The sequence below is a fragment of the Hypomesus transpacificus genome, chromosome 22 (assembly GCF_021917145.1).
Source record: "Hypomesus transpacificus isolate Combined female chromosome 22, fHypTra1, whole genome shotgun sequence".
Classification (NCBI taxonomy): domain Eukaryota; kingdom Metazoa; phylum Chordata; class Actinopteri; order Osmeriformes; family Osmeridae; genus Hypomesus; species Hypomesus transpacificus.
This window is the reverse complement of record NC_061081.1, coordinates 11482822-11500183: the sequence shown is the minus strand read 5'-3', so window position 1 is coordinate 11500183 and position 17362 is coordinate 11482822. Positions and strand designations below refer to the sequence as shown.

General features: G+C 48.7%; 1 protein-coding gene across 3 annotated transcripts in view; it reads left to right on the top strand.

Annotated features, from left to right (window-relative positions):
- pds5a (PDS5 cohesin associated factor A) overlaps nt 1-17362 on the top strand; it is a 38013-nt gene that overhangs the window by 18875 nt on the left and 1776 nt on the right. For 2 of the 3 annotated variants that reach the window (XM_047045935.1, XM_047045937.1), the window contains exons 17-32: nt 678-793; nt 3064-3169; nt 4537-4697; nt 5979-6102; nt 6371-6529; nt 6641-6709; nt 6952-7088; nt 7808-7931; nt 8151-8355; nt 9799-9913; nt 12352-12484; nt 12653-12772; nt 12867-12929; nt 13064-13197; nt 13312-13393; nt 13625-13911. In XM_047045935.1, the coding sequence (XP_046901891.1) occupies nt 678-793; nt 3064-3169; nt 4537-4697; nt 5979-6102; nt 6371-6529; nt 6641-6709; nt 6952-7088; nt 7808-7931; nt 8151-8355; nt 9799-9913; nt 12352-12484; nt 12653-12772; nt 12867-12929; nt 13064-13197; nt 13312-13393; nt 13625-13911 (2135 nt within the window). Of the gene's footprint in view, nt 1-677; nt 794-3063; nt 3170-4536; nt 4698-5978; nt 6103-6370; nt 6530-6640; nt 6710-6951; nt 7089-7807; nt 7932-8150; nt 8356-9798; nt 9914-12351; nt 12485-12652; nt 12773-12866; nt 12930-13063; nt 13198-13311; nt 13394-13624; nt 13912-13964; nt 14520-17362 lie in introns of those variants that run through there. The other variant, XM_047045936.1, reaches the window with a different exon arrangement.

Genomic DNA, 17362 nt, shown 5'->3' with positions numbered 1-17362 from the left:
CCTCCTGGGTCTGACTCTCCTGGGTCTGACTCTCCTGGGTCTGACTCTCCTGGGTCTGACCCTCCTGGGTCTGACTCTCCTGGGTCTGACTCTCCTGGGTCTGACTCTCCTGGGTCTGACTCTCCTGGGTCTGACTCTCCTGGGTCTGACTCTCCTGGGTCTGACTCTCCTGGGTCTGACCCTCCTGGGTCTGACTCTCCTGGGTCTGACTCTCCTGGGTCTGACCCTCCTGGGTCTGACTCTCCTGGGTCTGACTCTCCTGGGTCTGACTCTCCTGGGTTAACTCCTGCTGCTGAAATTCAAACAGTGGCTCCATCTCCCGATCGCTACTGTGCACACTCTGGCTCCAGACCACCAGCGCAAAATGGCAGCACCCGTATCAGGGATATTTTGGCTTTATTTTCGTACAGTGGCAGAAAGCGGAGATGTTGCCCCTTGGTTCGTTGTAGTTATAGAGAGAGAATGCGACCAGGGCAAGAAAGGGCTGAGCGAATCGCTGCGCTGCGCGCAGCTCTAATATCGGCCAAATTGGCCATGTTAAACAGTGAAAAACAAATATCAATTAATGTATAGGAAACATGCAGCCATGTCCACTCAAACATACAGATGGTGATTACTATGTGCCGGGTTGCATAAATCTGCCTATGTAATATTAACGTTTGTGTGTGTGCTTGCAGAGGGAGATCACCCGTAAGCTGACCTTCCCTAAGCAGCCCACCAACCCCTTCCTGGAGATGGTGAAGTTCCTGCTGGAGCGCATTGCCCCTGTCCACATCGACTCAGAGGCTATCAGGTACCACACACCTGCACACACCTACACACACCTACACACACCTACACCTGCACACACTTGCACACACCTACACCTGCACACACCTACACCTGCACACACCTGCACCTGCACACACCTGCACACACTTGCACACACCTGCACACACCTGCACACACCTGCACACACCTGCACACACCTGCACACACCTACACCTGCACACACCTGCACACCTGCACACACTTGCACACACCTACACATGCACACACTTGCACACACCTACACTCGCACACACACGTATACACACACACCAGGGTTTCCGGGTCTTATAAAGTCAAAAAAAAGTTTTCAACAGATTGACTACATATCATTTGAAATGAGTAAGTTAGTTGTTTCCACAGGATCGCCTTAGATGGGTAACGTTAGCACTACAGCTTAGCAAACAAACTAGCGTGATCAACTCGGCTTCAGTTAGCTCTAGCTATCTTGCTGTAAAATAGATCTGGACAAACATGCATCTTGAATTGTAGATTTACATGACAACATGGGTTATTTATTTGAATGAAACACAGTCAGGAACATGAAATAACGTTAGCCCCATTGCCAATAAACTAGGCTAAATCATTACACATTCTACCTATGCGCTTGCGTTAGCAAGCTAAACTAGTTTACATGCCTACAGTCTAGGTGTTTTCGCTATCAGCTGTTCTTCCATTCCTTGCCAATCAGCGTTAATAAAAAGCAGATGAGAGTCTGGCTAACTGTTCAAGTTCAAGAAATTCAAGTCTTTTATTTGTCAGGTACACAGAACAACACAAGGTCAGACGGACACTGAAATTCTTGAGACAAGACAACGCATGCACCTGGCATAACATAACATAAGTTCACAGAACATAATTTACATCTATGCTGAGCTTAAATAAGTGAAACTTCCTAAATATAGAGAGAGCAATAAATAATCTACTATACTAACCCTAATATTTCCTAAATATACAGATAACAATAAATGATACACTATACTAACCCTAAATGCACATAAAACCTATTACAACCCTATAACCTATTCTAACCTAGGTGGAGTACAGTACAATAGTGCAAAATTGTAGATCAGTGACTATGTCAATGACCATACAGGAGCCTGATGGCGAAGTACAGTGAGGTACAGTAGTGCAGGGGTTTTCAAAGTGGGTGCCGCGGCACCCTGGGGTGCCGTGACGCATGCTCAGGGGTGCCGCGGAATGGCCCAAGACTTAATCATTTAATGACATAAAAATAACACATAATATCAATTTCAAAATTCATTTTCTTGCAATTATATCAATTAAAATTGTATTTGCAGCACAAACAACTATAGGCTACAGTTTACAGTTGATTCAGGGCGTAACGTCGTCAACGATGCCATAGTCATGTGTCATAGTCTTGTGCCATAGTCTTGTCCCATAGTCATGTGTCATGGTCATGTGCCATAGTCATGTGCCATAGTCATGTGCCATAGTCTTGTGCCATAGTCTTGTGCCATAGTCTTGTCCCATAGTCTTGTCCCATAGTCATGTGCCATAGTCATGTGCCATAGTCATGTGCCATAGTCTTGTGCCATAGTCTTGTGCCATAGTCATGTGCCATAGTCATGTGCCATAGTCTTGTGCCATAGTCTTGTGCCATAGTCATGTGCCATAGTCTTGTCCCATAGTCTTGTCCCATAGTCATGTGTCATGGTCGTGTGCCATAGTCATGTGCCATAGTCATGTGCCATAGTCTTGTGCCATAGTCTTGTGCCATTGTCTTGTGCCATTGTCATGTGCCATAGTCATGTGCCATTGTCATGTGCCATAGTCATGTGCCATAGTCATGTGCCATTGTCATGTGCCATAGTCTTGTCCCATAGTCTTGTGCCATAGTCTTTCCCGCCATGGTGTGAGGCAGTCTGCCCTCCACCACTAGGACACCTAGTGGAGGCCAGGTGTAACTGCAGCTCTCTCACCACCTGCCTCTTAACTACCTGGTTAGGATTATATATAAGTGCTAACTACCTGGTAATGGTTATATATAAGTACTAACTACCTGGTAATGGTTATATATAAGTACTAACTACCTGGTAATGGTTATATATAAGTACTAACTACCTGGTAATGGTTATATATAAGTACTAACTACCTGGTAATGGTTATATATAAGTACTAACTACCTGGTAATGGTTATATATAAGTACTAACTACCTGGTAATGGTTATATATAAGTACTAACTACCTGGTAATGGTTATATATAAGTACTAACTACCTGGTTCTCTCTTCAGCGCGTTGGTGAAGCTTCTTAACAAGTCCATTGAGGGAACAGCTGATGATGACGAGGAGGGCGTCACCCAGGATACCGCCATCCGCTCTGGACTGGAACTGCTGAAGGTAGGGGGGAGAGAGGGAGGATAGAGAGGGAGAGAGGAGAGGGGGAGGAGAAAGGGAGAGACCGGAGAGGGGGAGAGGGAGGATTGTGTCAGAAAAGTTATAGATGTAACCCTTTATCCTGTATAAGCATGGGCGTCGCCGCAATGTAACTTGGGGGGGGTCATGTCCCCCCCACTTAAAAAAAAAAAGTTGTTTGGACCCCCCCACATTTGCGATCAAAATATTAGTGCATGACTGGTCTACTAGTCCAGCGATCTTTCCATTGCTTCACAATCAAATCCGTTCCACTTTATCAGTAGGGAGAATACCCATAGCAATAGAATTCCACTCCACGTTTTCTAGACAAACAGCATCACGCACGCAGATTCAACGCCTATACTCTTTGATCGACGCATCGCTCTTGCAGCTAGCACTTCAGACAAGACTGTTCCACAGACGAGATGGACATAAGGAGGGTTTTTTTGAGGAAGAGGAAAGTAAGTCAGAGTTGCCCAAGTTTTCACTTCAGTTGCCAAAGCTCCCTTATGAGACACTCTGACTATAATAGCATTAGTTAGCGTTAAGTCACAAAGATCCTTATGCAAACATTAGGATTATAGCTAGCTAGATAAGCAAGCTTTTTTCCTACATCTAGCACTAGGCAATAGCATACTTTATTTACCCATTACAAGTGGAACAGCATTAGTTGATTTCTTAATCTGGGTCTGAAATATGTGTTCAGACCTAGGCGTCTGTTTCAAGCAGAAAGAGATGACAAGGATGTTTTTTCCAAGTAGCTACAAAGGAAATTGCAGGTGTTTTTTTTTTTATTACCTTAACAACCGTGAGCTAATCTGGAGTTAACCTTAGCTAACATGCTAGTTTTTCTAACGACTCGAAAAAAAAGAAGAAAAACCCTTTATTTCAGAATTGTCTTCCAAATTAAACAAGGTTGCTCAACTTGTAATTTTGGCAATTTGTAGCATTTCATTAGTACATGTCAGTCTGTAACATGAAGGCAAAACTGATTCAACCATTAAAACCATATATCTTCTGAAAGCTTATAGCCTCAGGATGTTATCTAATGAGACAAGATACACGTCCTTCTCTCCATATTAGTATGCTGCCTATGCATAATAAATTCGGTATTGGTAAATTGAGTATATGGCTGATACTTTTTTGGGCTGTGTAATTTTGGGAAACTGATTCAACCACCTCATCCACGTAATAAAGCTTTCTTAACTTCTTCACTGACTGTGCAATACTTGGTCAATATTAAAATTTCTGACGGGGACAGAGGGAGGATAGAGAGGGAGAGGGGAAGAGAGGGAGACAGGAAAGTGTTGCAGTGACTAAAGAGACTGATCATGAAGGTTCTTGTCCTCCAGGTTCTGTCATTCACCCATCCCACAGCGTTCCACTCTGCTGAGACCTACGAGTCTCTGCTGCAGTGCCTGAAGATGGAGGACGACAAGGTGGCGGAGGCAGCCATCCAGATCTTCAGGAACACGGGCCAGAAGATAGAGACTGAGCTTCAGCAGATCAGATCGTAAGAGAGGGGTGGGGGGGTGGGGGGGGGGGGGGGGTGGAGGAGGGAGGATGATGAGATGTGGTACTGTCAGTCCAAATAGTGTCCTACCTGACGTCACAATGCCGTTCCGAAGCAAGGACGCGTCCGTTGCTATGCCGACCTTAAATTCCTGAGATATCAACGCGAGCTAGCAGGAAACTGTCATTGTTGCTATACTGGTTACTAGGTAGGAAATTTTGTATTTAGGCTTATTTAAACCAGTTTATTCTACTCTACTATTTAAAGTTTTCACTCGTTTGATAGCTGGTACTAGCTGGCTAGTTGTTTTCGTCAAAATAATTCACTTATTTAGCATCAATTTTAACAGAACGGGAAGGCAACGCGTATAGTATTCTACCCGCGCGTGTTGCTGTCTCGGGAATGTCGAACGAGTGAAAACTTTAAATAGTAGAGTAGAATAAACTGGTTTAAATAAGCCTAAATACAAAACTTCCTACCTAGTAACCAGTATAGCAACAATGACAGTTTCCTGCTAGCACGCGTAGATATCTCAGGAATTTAAGATCGGCATAGCGACGGACGCGTCCTTGCTTCGGAACGGCATTGTGACGTCAGGTAGGACACTATTTGGACTGACAGTACCACAGGCATATCAAAAGTAGTGCTAACAGTGTTACAGCATAACAGTCTGTCATCCCTGCAAAACAATCTGTGTGCAACACAATCTGTGTTTTAATGGTAATTACACCTGATTTGTGTGTCAAATTATACTGTGTCCCTGTAATGTAGGAAATTGGACGTGTAAAGTCTTTGAATTTGATGTTAAGTAGGTGTGGGAAGCCTGATCGTGTTTTATGCATGAACATGAAGTCGACAGCTGGCATAGTTCCCCTCCCGCCCCAGTACTGATCCCAGTATACCCTCCTCCCTCCCCAGTACTGATCCCAGTATACCCTCCTCCCTCCCCAGTACTGATCCCAGTATACCCTCCTCCCTCCCCAGTACTGATCCCAGTATACCCTCCTCCCTCCCCAGTACTGATCCCAGTATACCCTCCTCCCTCCCCAGTACTGATCCCAGTATACCCTCCTCCCTCCCCAGTACTGATCCCAGTATACCCTCCTCCCTCCCCAGTACTGATCCCAGTATACCCTCCTCCCTCCCCAGTACTGATCCCAGTATACCCTCCTCCCTCCCCAGTACTGATCCCAGTATACCCTCCTCCCTCCCCAGTACTGATCCCAGTATACCCTCCTCCCTCCCCAGTACTGATCCCAGTATACCCTCCTCCCTCCCCAGTACTCTGATCCCCGTGCTGCACCAGAAGGCCAAGCGGGGGACTCCCCACCAGGCTAAGCAGGCCGTGCACTGCATCCACGCCATCTTCAATAACAAGGAGGTGCAGCTGGCGCAGATCTTTGAGGTACACGCCACACAGCACACGCCACACAGCACACGCCACACAGCACAAGCCACACAGCACACGCCACACAGCACACGCCGCACAGCACATGCCGCACAGCACACCCCGCGCAGCACACGCCGCGCAGCACACGCCGCGCAGCACACGCCGCGCAGCACACGCCGCGCAGCACACGCCACACAGCACACGCTGCAGGATTACATGCTACACACTATTGTCCACACACTACACACCACACATGCTCCATGTCACACGTCTCCTCCCCCAGCCCCTGTCCCGGAGCCTGAATGCTGACGTCCCGGAACAGCTCATCACACCGCTGGTGTCTCTGGGGCACATCTCCATGCTGGCTCCAGACCAGTTTGCCTCACCCATGAAGTCCATCGTTGCCAACTTCATCGTCAAAGACCTGCTGATGAATGACAGGGTGGGTCCCAGAGAGAACACACACACACCATACACACACACACACACCATACAAATGTACACACACACACCATACACACACACACTGTTAAACCGTGGTTTTTGTCTGCAGTCTTTGGGGAACAAGAACGGGAAACTGTGGACAGCAGATGATGAAGTCTCACCAGAGGTCCTAGCCAAGGTATACCTCTGTCTGTCTGTCTCTCTCTCTCTCTCTCTCTCTCTCTCTCTCTCTCTCTCTCTCTCTCTCTCTCTCTCTCTCTCTCTGTGTGTGTCTGTTTCTCTCCTGAGGTCTCTGTCTCTCTCTTGAGGTCTCACTGTCACCTGAGGTCTCTCTCTCTTCATCTCTCCTGAGGTCTCTCTCTTCATCTCTCCTGAGGAATCTCTCTCTTCATCTCTCCTGAGGTCTCTCTTTCTCTTCAGGTTCAGGCTGTTAAGCTGCTGGTGCGCTGGTTGCTGGGGATGAAGAACAACCAGTCCAAGTCTGCAAACTCCACCCTCCGCCTTCTGTCTGCCATGCTGGTCAGCGAGGGAGACCTCACCGAACAGAAGAAGATCAGGTAGCTGGGGGGAGGGGTCAGGGGTGAGCGGTCAGGAATGAGGGGTCAGGGGGGATGGGTTAGGAGTCAGGGGGGAGGGGTCAGGAGTGAGGGGTCAGGGGGTAGGGGTCAGGAGTGAGGGGTCAGGAGTTTAATTACATTTGTCTGTAATCTTCATCATTCCTCTCTCCCACTTACCTCTCTCCCCCTTCCCTCTCTCCCCCTTCCCTCTCCCCCCCTTCCCTCTCCCCCTTCCCTCTCCCCCTTCCCCCTCTCCCCCTTCCCTCTCCCCCCCTTCCCTCTCCCCCCCTTCCCTCTCCCCCTTCCCTCTCTTCTCCTCTCTCCCCCTCTTCTCCTCTCTCCCCCTCCTCTCCTCTCTCCCCCCTCCCCCTCCTCTCCTCTCTCCCCCTCCTCTCCCCGTCTTCTCTCTCCCCCTCCTCTCCTCTCTCCCCCTCCCCTCCTCTTCCCCTCCTCTCCCCCTCTTCTCCTCTCTCCCCCCTCCTCTCCTCTCTCCCCCCTCCTCTCCCCCCTCCCCCTCTTCTCCTCTCTCCCCCTCCTCTCCCCCCTCCCCCTCTTCTCCTCTCTCCCCCTCCTCTCCCCCCTCCCCCTCCTCTCCTCTCTCCCCCTCCTCTCCCCCTCTTCTCCTCTCTCCCCCTCTTCTCCTCTCTCCCCCTCCTCTCCCCCTCTTCTCCTCTCTCCCCCTCCTCTCCTCTCTCCCCCTCCTCTCCTCTCCCCCTCAGTAAATCAGACATGTCGCGCCTAAGGCTGGCTGCAGGCGGAGCCATCATGAAACTGGCGCAGGAGCCCTGTTACCATGACATCATCACCCCAGAGCAGTTCCAGCTCTGCGGCCTTGTCATTAATGTAAGCTGTGATACTGTGTAGTATGATCTGTGCTCCTCTCCATGAGAAAGCTGCTAGGGTCAGCTGTGATGTGTGTTTCTAGCTGTGATGTGTGTTTCTAGCTGTGATGTGTGTTTCCAACTGTGATGTGTGTTTCTAGCTGTAATGTGTGTTTCCAACTGTGATGTGTGTTTCTAGCTGTGATGTGTGTTTCTAGCTGTAATGTGTGTTTTTCTCCAGGATGAGTGCTACCAGGTGCGTCAGATTTTTGCCCAGAAGCTGCACCTGGCCCTGGTGAGGCTGCTGCTTCCTCTGCAGTACCTGGCCGTGTTCTCGCTGTGTGCAAAGGACCCTGTGAAGGAGCGCCGAGCCCACGCACGCCAGTGTCTGCTGAAGAACATCACTGTCCGTAGAGAGTACCTCAAGCAGAACCCACTCGCTCACGGTCAGTCACGCCCCCGGACACACCCCTACTCAAGTAGGCCACACCCCCTCAGACGTGCCCCAACTCTAGCAGGCCATGCATCCTTAGACACGCCCCTACTTTGGCAGGCCACGCCCCCTTAGACACGCCCCTACTCTAGTAGGCCACGCCCCTCAGACACACCCCTATTCTAGCAGGCCACGCCCCCTCAGACAAGCACTGACTAGCAACCACGCCCCCTCAAACACGTCCTGACTCTAGCAGGCCACGCCCCCTCAGACACGCCCCTACTCAGACACGCCCATGCTCCTGGCCACACCCTGACTCTGGCAGGCCAAGCCCCCTCAGACACGCCCTGACTAGCAGGCCACGCCCCCTCAAACATGCCCTGACTCTAGCAGGCCACGTCCCCTCAGACATGCCCTGACTCTAGCAGGCTACGCCCCCTCAGACATGCCCTGACTCTAGCAGGCCACGCCCCCTCAGACATGCCCTGACTCTAGCAGGCCACGCCCCCTCAGACATGCCCTGACTCTAGCAGGCCACGCCCCCTCAGACATGCCCTGACTCTAGCAGGCCACGCCCCCTCAGACATGCCCTGACTCTAGCAGGCCACTCCCCCTCAGACATGCCCTGACTCTAGCAGGCCACGCCCCCTCAGACATGCCCTGACTCTAGCAGGCCACGCCCCCTCAAACACGCCCTGACTCTAGCAGGCCACGCCCCCTCAGACATGCCCTGACTCTAGCAGGCCACGCCCCCTCAAACACGCCCTGACTCTAGCAGGCCACGCCCCCTCAGACACGCCCATGCTCCTGGCCACACCCTGACTCTAGCAGGCCACGCCCCCTCAGACACGCCCATGCTCCTGGCCACACCCTGACTCTAGCAGGCCACGCCCCCTCAGACATGCCCTGACTCTAGCAGGCCACGCTCCTGGCCATGCCCTGACTCTAGCAGAACGTTATCCTACAGTTGTGTAAGTAAACTCATCTTCCTCCCCCCCTCTCTCCCTCCACCCCTCTCCTTCTCTCCCTTCCTTCCTCCCTCTCTCTCTCCCTCCCCCCTCTCTCCCTCCCCCCCTCTCCTTCTCTCCCTCCCTCCCCCCTCTCTCCCTTCCTCCCCCCCTCTCTCCCTCCACCCCTCTCCTTCTCTCCCTTCCTCCCTCTCTCTCTCCCTCCCCCCCTCTCCTTCTCTCCCTCCCTCCCCCCTCTCTCCCTTCCTCCCTCTCTCTCTCCCTCCCCCCTCTCTCCCTCCCCCCCTCTCCTTCTCTCCCTTCCTCCCTCTCTCTCTCCCTCCCCCCTCTCTCCCTCCCCCCCTCCTTCTCTCCCTCCCTCCCCCCTCTCTCCCTTCCTCCCTCTCTCTCTCCCTCCCCCCCTCTCCATCTCTCCCTTCCTCCCTCTCTCTCTACCTCCCCCCTCTCTCCCTCCCCCCCTCTCCTTCTCTCCCTTCCTCCCTCTCCAGAGAAGCTGGTTTCCCTACTCCCTGAGTATGTTGTTCCCTACATGATCCACCTGCTGGCTCATGACCCAGACTTCACCAAGCCCCAGGACTACGAGCAGCTAAGGGACATCAAGGAGTGAGAGATCACACACACTCACATCTACACACACACACACACACTCACATACACACATACACACACACCCCAGGGCTCTAGACTGCAACCATTTTTTGAGATTGTCTGACTATTTTTTACTACTAGTTAGTGATTGGGGTTAGTGATTGGGGTTAGGGTTATTATGATCCGTCAATCTACAATCTGCATTAAAGTTCAGAATCTAAAGATGACGTTTATGCAACATTGGACCGGTGGGTTAAGGCCGATATATGCTTCTGCGTTTTTCGAAAAACGGACACATGGGAACGCCCTCGTCTCCGTGGAACGCCCTCGAAAAGCTCTCCGTCAGCCCTCGGAGCCCTCGACGTGCACCTCCTTAATTTTGTAACTCTCCGTCGTAGCTACGGAGAGCTACGAAGACCCCCTTGGCTGTGATTGGTCAGTATTAAGTGCCGCTTGTGGGTAGGGGCGGAGTTGCCGTGATAGCAGGACGAACAGAATCCTTTGACCGCCATTGCTTGTACATTTTTTACAATTCATAATTCAGCTAAACGGTACATGTAAATCTGAATTAAAATGGGATGAGAAATGGGCAGTGTAGTTGCTGAAAATGTGCGTATTTTATTGATGGAACGGCTAATTTGTAAATTTGTTTAGACAACGACGTCTAAACAAAAAACCGTTGCGCCACCTACTCTTCTGGCGGTGAATTGTTTTCAGCACCCACAGCTTACGGAGAACCATAAACGCAGTCTATCGGTCCGTATCGGTCCGTATCCGTGCGTATCCGTGCGCCCGCCCATTCGTAAACGGAGAAGCAGAAGCATTGTAGCGACCACCAGAATGTCGCTGAGAGGCTAAATAAGGGAGATTCACTTGAGTGACGCGCTGCCAACAATTTCAATGTCCGCTCTGGAAGTTACGTTCTTCTGTTTATTTATAGGCAGATACATATATTTCTTAAACAGGACAGCAGATAGAAAAGTGCAAGTGCTTCTGTGCAAAGTGGCGATATTAAAATACATGCAATTCTTCCAGTAAAAGTTTTAGTTAATCCAAAATTCCAATAGTCAGCATATTTAGCGGTCAACAAAAAATGTGCTCTCCCTACTCACCCCCTTGCCATACTACCACAGGTGCCCAGGTGCATATATTCATTCACTAATTCCTGGTGCATATATTCATTCACTAATTCCTATGCCAATACCCGCGTGGCTTGCATACACGCCCACCAGAGACCAAAATAAAAGCACCAAAGCACAGACCAATTCAACCATGACATATGGCCGCTATAAGCATATTTCGGCCTTTAGGGTTAGTCGGTGGACCGGTCACTGTATCAGCTCACAGCAGGCACATACTGTGCAATTAGTGAGCATTTTGTACAGAGGATCCATAACACAATATAAGATTTTGGTCATATCGCACAGCCCTACTGTGAACTACAATAAAACTGCATATTATCATTAATACATTTAAAATGGGGAAAATGTGAAGAATTGTGATATAAGGTGTGCGCCCCTAAATTTCCTGTCAGGGTTCCTGTCAGGGGGGGTTAGGGTTAATTTCCTGCCAGTGCCCCTACATGTTGTTAGGGGCTACAATGTCCTTACATGTTGTTAGGGGCTACAATGTCCTTACATGTTGTTAGGGGCTACAGTGCCCCTACATGTTGTTAGGGGCTACAGTGCTCCTACTTGTTGTTAGGGGCTACAGTGCCCCTACATGTTGTTAGGGGCTACAGTGCTCCTACATGTTGTTAGGGGCTACAGTGCTCCTACATGTTGTTAGGGGCTACAGTGCTCCTACATGTTGTTAGGGGCTACAGTGGCTCCTACATGTTGTTAGGGGCTACAGTGCCCCCTACATGTTGTTAGGGGCTACAGTGCCCCCTACATGTTGTTAGGGGCTACAGTGCCCCCTACATGTTGTTAGGGGCTACAGTGCCCCATACATGTTGTTAGGGGCTACAGTGCCCCATACATGTTGTTAGGGGCTACAGTGCCCCATACATGTTGTTAGGGGCTACAGTGCCCCATACATGTTGTTAGGGGCTACAGTGCCCCATACATGTTGTTAGGGGCTACAGTGCCCCATACATGTTGTTAGGGGCTACAGTGCCCCATACATGTTGTTAGGGGCTACAGTGCTCCTACTTGTTGTTAGGGGCTACAATGCCTCACATGTTGTTAGGGGCTACAGTGCTCCTACATGTTGTTAGGGGATACAGTGCTCCTACTTGTTGTTAGGGGATACAGTGCTCCTACTTGTTGTTAGGGGCTACAGTGCTCCTACATGTTGTTAGGGGCTACAGTGCTCCTACACCCACACGTATACCCTCATATACACAGACACTCACACAAACACTTCCTTTGAACATTCCTCACAAACTCTTCCACGTAGTTCTGAACACAATGTGACTTATTTCCAACTGTGTGTTTGGTGTGTGTGTCCAGGTGTTTGTGGTTTATGCTGGAGGTACTGATGACTAAGAATGAGAACAACAGCCATGCCTTCCTGAGGAAGATGGTGGAGAACATCAAACATACCAAGGATGCTGAAAACCCTGACGACCCCAAAGCCAATGAGGTCACACACTAAACACTGCACACACACTACACACGCACTACACACACTACACACTACATACACACTGCACTGCACACACACTACATACACACACTCTCTATCTCCACCTGATGTGCGTTAGGATTAGTTGTTGACACCTAGCTAACAGGGGTGTTGTCATGGTTACAGAAGCTGTACATCGTGTGTGATGTGGCTCTGTTCGTCATCGTCAACAAGAGCACCGCCTGTCACCTGGAGGCTCCCAAAGACCCCATCCTGCCTGCCAACTTCTTCCTGCCCCAGGACAAGGTGACACATACACACCTCACACACACACACACAGCAATGCACAGCCATGTCAAGTTTCATGCAGACTGACATTGTTCCTGACTGTGGTGTGCAGGAGTTTGTGAACGATAAGGACTACCTGACCTCAGACATCAGGCAGATGCTGCTCACAGGAAAGGTAAGGGTTAGGGTTAGAGAGCTGTTACACAGCGTCAACATTGTTCTAACCTCACCCTGAAGTAGATTGTGCTCCCCTTACACTTTCTCCCTCCTCCCTTTCCTTTCCCTCCACTCTCCCTCCCCCTCCCCTAGCCCAAGCCCAGCCCTGTGCTGGCAGCAGTGAACAAACCCCTGACGGTGCCTGGCAGGAGAGTGTACACCAAGACCTCTGACCCAGCCAGCAACACCAACTCTCCCCAGCCCAGCTCCCCCGCCCTCAAGACCAGGTCCACACACTGGACACTCAAGCACACACTCTCAACATACACCGCACATGCAGCCCAGCTGCTCTTAAGAACACTGACACAGTCTGAAATGCAGCTCTTGTTTCCTGTGGGCAGGGAAGCTGGGGTGGAGTCGTCGGAGAGCGGAGCGAGGGAGAACGAGGAGAACCCCGTCATCAAGCCTCAGGAGGAGAAGAAGGTGAGGAGGAGGATTTTAGAAAAGCTGTGAGGAAGTAATTTCATTCTGAAATCCTCTCTCTATATTCCTCATTCCATTTAACCCTCCTTCTCCCCCTCCATCTCTCCCCCTCCACCCCTTCCCCTCTCCCCCTCCATCCCTTCCCCTCTCCCCCTCCATCCCTTCCCCTCTCCCCCTCCATCCCTTCCCCTCTCCCCCTCCATCCCTTCCCCCTCCCCCTCCCTATCTCAGGTGGAGGTGGCCCAGAAGGTGACCTCTGACCCCACAACAGGAGCGTCTCCCGCCAAACGTCGTGGTCGACCACCCAAGTCCACCGCCACGGCACCATCTCCCCTGGCATCAGAGAAAGAGGGTGGGGCTGGGGCTGGCGCCGGGGGAGGGGCCGGGAGAGGCAGGAAGAGGGCTGTGCCCAGCCAAGACCCCGCCTCTGACCCTGCAGTTGAGCCAATTAACATCAAGATACCAAAACAGCAGCAGCAGAGAGAGGACGGGACAAAGAGACAAATAGACCTGCAGAGGTGAGATACACTATAAACTATAATATACACTACACACTGGTAGACCTGCAGAGGTGAGATACACTATAAACTATAATATACACTACACACTGGTAGACCTGCAGAGGTGAGATACACTATAAACTATAATATACACTACACACTGGTAGATCTGCTGAGGTGAGAGGAGCAAGAGCATACTATACACTACACACTGGTAGACCTGCAGAGGTGAGATACACTATAAACTATAATATACACTACACACTGGTAGATCTGCTGAGGTGAGAGGAGCAAGAGCATACTATACACTGCACACTATAAACTATAATATACACCATATACTATACATTGCACAATATAAACAGCAAATGTTTACTCCTCGACAGGTCTGCAAACGCCTTTGTAAACCGAGATTTGTTAAAACGTTTGTTAACCGAGACCATATGTCGAGGTTTACAAACAAATCGTTTTAACAAATCGAGGAGACAAAGCGTTTGCTGACCTGTCAAAGTAAACATTTGGTTTCTTATATCCTACAACAATACGTGGGAAGATCCCTATCAAACACGTCGAATCTGGAGCAGACGCCATGTTGTCAGAGTTCAAGTTCGTCTTTTATTTGTCAGATGCACAGAACAACACAAGGTTAGACTGGGCACTGAAATTCTTAAGACAAGACAACGCAAGCACCTGACATAACATAACATATAAGCACACGGAACACAATTTACATGAATGCTGAGCTTAGATAAGTGAACTTCCTGAATATACAGATAGCAATAAATAACGACTATACTAACCCTAACACTAACACTTCTAAAATTACAGATAACAATAAATAGTACGCTATACTAACCCTAATGCACAAAAAAACCTGTTTCAACCCTATAACCTATCTAACCTAAGTTTAGTACAGTGCAATAGTGCAAATTTGCAGATCAGTGACTATGTCAATGACCAAACAGGAGCCTGGTGGCGAGGTACAGTGAGGTACAGTAGTGCAATGTTAATGAAAGAGCAACCAGTAGCTGAAAGTGACAGTGTATAAGTGACTAGTGTGCAGTAAAAAAAATGTCCATATCAGTGTCCATTGAGAAGCCTGATGACCCTTGGGTAGAAACTGTTGTCCAGTCTGCGTGTGCGCGACCTGCTGCGGTAACGCCTGCCAGAAGGCAACGGGGTAAAGAGACTGAAGGATGGGTGGGAACAGTCTGAATCAGCTGCACTTGCACTGGTGACATCACTACATCTCCAAGGCAACATATCAACAACTGAACAGAACAACTCTCTGGTTGGTTAAAAACGTTTATTTACCTCTGCGAACATTCGGGAGGTCAATAAACTGATTTATTAACTTTTGAGAATGTCTTCTGGACCAATAGGAACAGCGTATTGGTCCAATTATTACACTAGTATATAGACCAATTATTTGTTTGTAAACTTTCGGGATGTGCGCGCAATGTGGCTGCAGAAAACCGGGAAAGGATAGCATTTTTTATGGCAAAAGGACCACACGGATAATACAAATAGTTAGATTTAAAAAGACCAAAAAGATGTTGTCAACCTGTTTGAATGGTTTTCTACGGGACAGACAGCAGAACCATCTCGATTTACTGATATTTTCGGTATACTAACACATAATATCAATTGGTTACTGTTGTGTTGCATCATGTATATGTCTCATACTTCATTAACATTGATGTATTACATGTTTAACCTATAACAATAGGCCGCCATATTGTGAAGCTGAGCTAGAAATGGCTATGCTAGCTGTGTACTGTAGCCAACTGATTGAGGACTATTGTTCTACTGAACATTTAACTTTCGACTGTTGAATAAATGGGTCTTGTTAAACAAGTTTTTTATTCATCATCAGCCCACTTACAATTGACCACTTTAACAACGTGTTATGTTCCGTGTACTTATGTTACGCCAGGTTGCTTTGCTTCTTGTCCTAAGAATTTCATTGCCCAGTCGGACCCTGTGTTGTTCTGTGCATCTAACAGTAAAAGACAGGAACTTGAACATTTATATATGTAGTAGCCTACTTGATGCAAGTTGAATGTAATCTAGATAGCAAATCACACAAGCAACTGCTCAACTTAAGACAAGATAGGAGTTTGGTAAATAGAACAGAATATACAAAGCAACCAATTGCATTCATTAAAACATTGTATTATACAATATGTCCAGTGAGAGGGTCATGGTTGTCTTAATGAGTGGACCAGACATTTCTGCCGAGCGTTGAGAGCTAGCTGGACGATAGGAACCCTTAATCTGCAATTCATTGTTGCTAGCTCTAATCACTAACTACGCTAATAAGAGAAGACTAACTTTGTATGCCAACTAACACCAATAACAAGAACTAATTTGACAAACGTGACTTCAAGTGCTTATACTCATCCTGATGTTGTGATTGGTTGACAACATATCAACTATCACGTCGTATGTTAGCCTGGCTGACAGCCCAATTTAGCCCCGCCCACAAAAAAAATTGGTCGGGAAGTTGGGTCTGGGGATAGCCTGGCTGCCAGCCCAACTTCTCCCCGCCCAAAAAAAAATTTGGTCGGGAAGTTGGGTCTGGAGGGTCTCGTATTGGGGACCAACTACAGAAAACCAGAATCTGGGCGAACCAATGAAATTGCCAGGATGGGCTTTATACGATGATGGACAGATGATCAACAGTAACGTAATCATCCACGTCACAAAAGAGCGCTTAAGTTGAATTCGTTTTGAACAAACATGGCTACCGCTGGAGATCTGGGATGTTATGATTCTGCCATCGAGTCTGTTTTAGAAGACATCGACAGCGCATTAATTTTGAAAGAGGAACAGAGAGACGCAATCAAGGCATTTGTCGATGGAAAATATGTTTTTGCCGTCCTTCCTACGGGATTCGATAAAAGTTGAATTTATCAGCTGGCCCCGATGGTCACGAAGAAGATGGGACACAATGAAAACCCAGTGGCCATTGTGGTTTCTCCTTTTCTTTTGTGGAGTTGTAATCCTAAACGGAGAACTTGTTCGTATATGCATTGCCCTTTATTGTTTCACTCAAAAAGGTTGACCATGTGAACAAGTACTCCCCCTACCCTTAAATTAATTTTACAACACCGGCAAAAATCGTTTGTATTCATTCTTCAAGCATACTTCAAGTCTGCTTGTAGTTTAGTTCTGTTGACAACAACTATGCGGTGCTTAACATACGTCACATACTCTGTTGCTCTGATTGGTTGTAGATCTATCCAATTGAGCGAAGAGGCATTTGTTTTCCAGGCTCGTTTGAAACACGCCCTGTAGTCAAAGCCCAACGGAGAGTTCTCAGACTCATATTCTGACTAGAATTATGAGTATGACAACGTCAGGCTAGTCTGGGGAGGCACGTTTGGGGAAAAACCATGTCTGACCAGGAGCTGTTCGGACCAATGAAATTGTCATGCGGTTTTCAACAAACAACATACTACGTTGC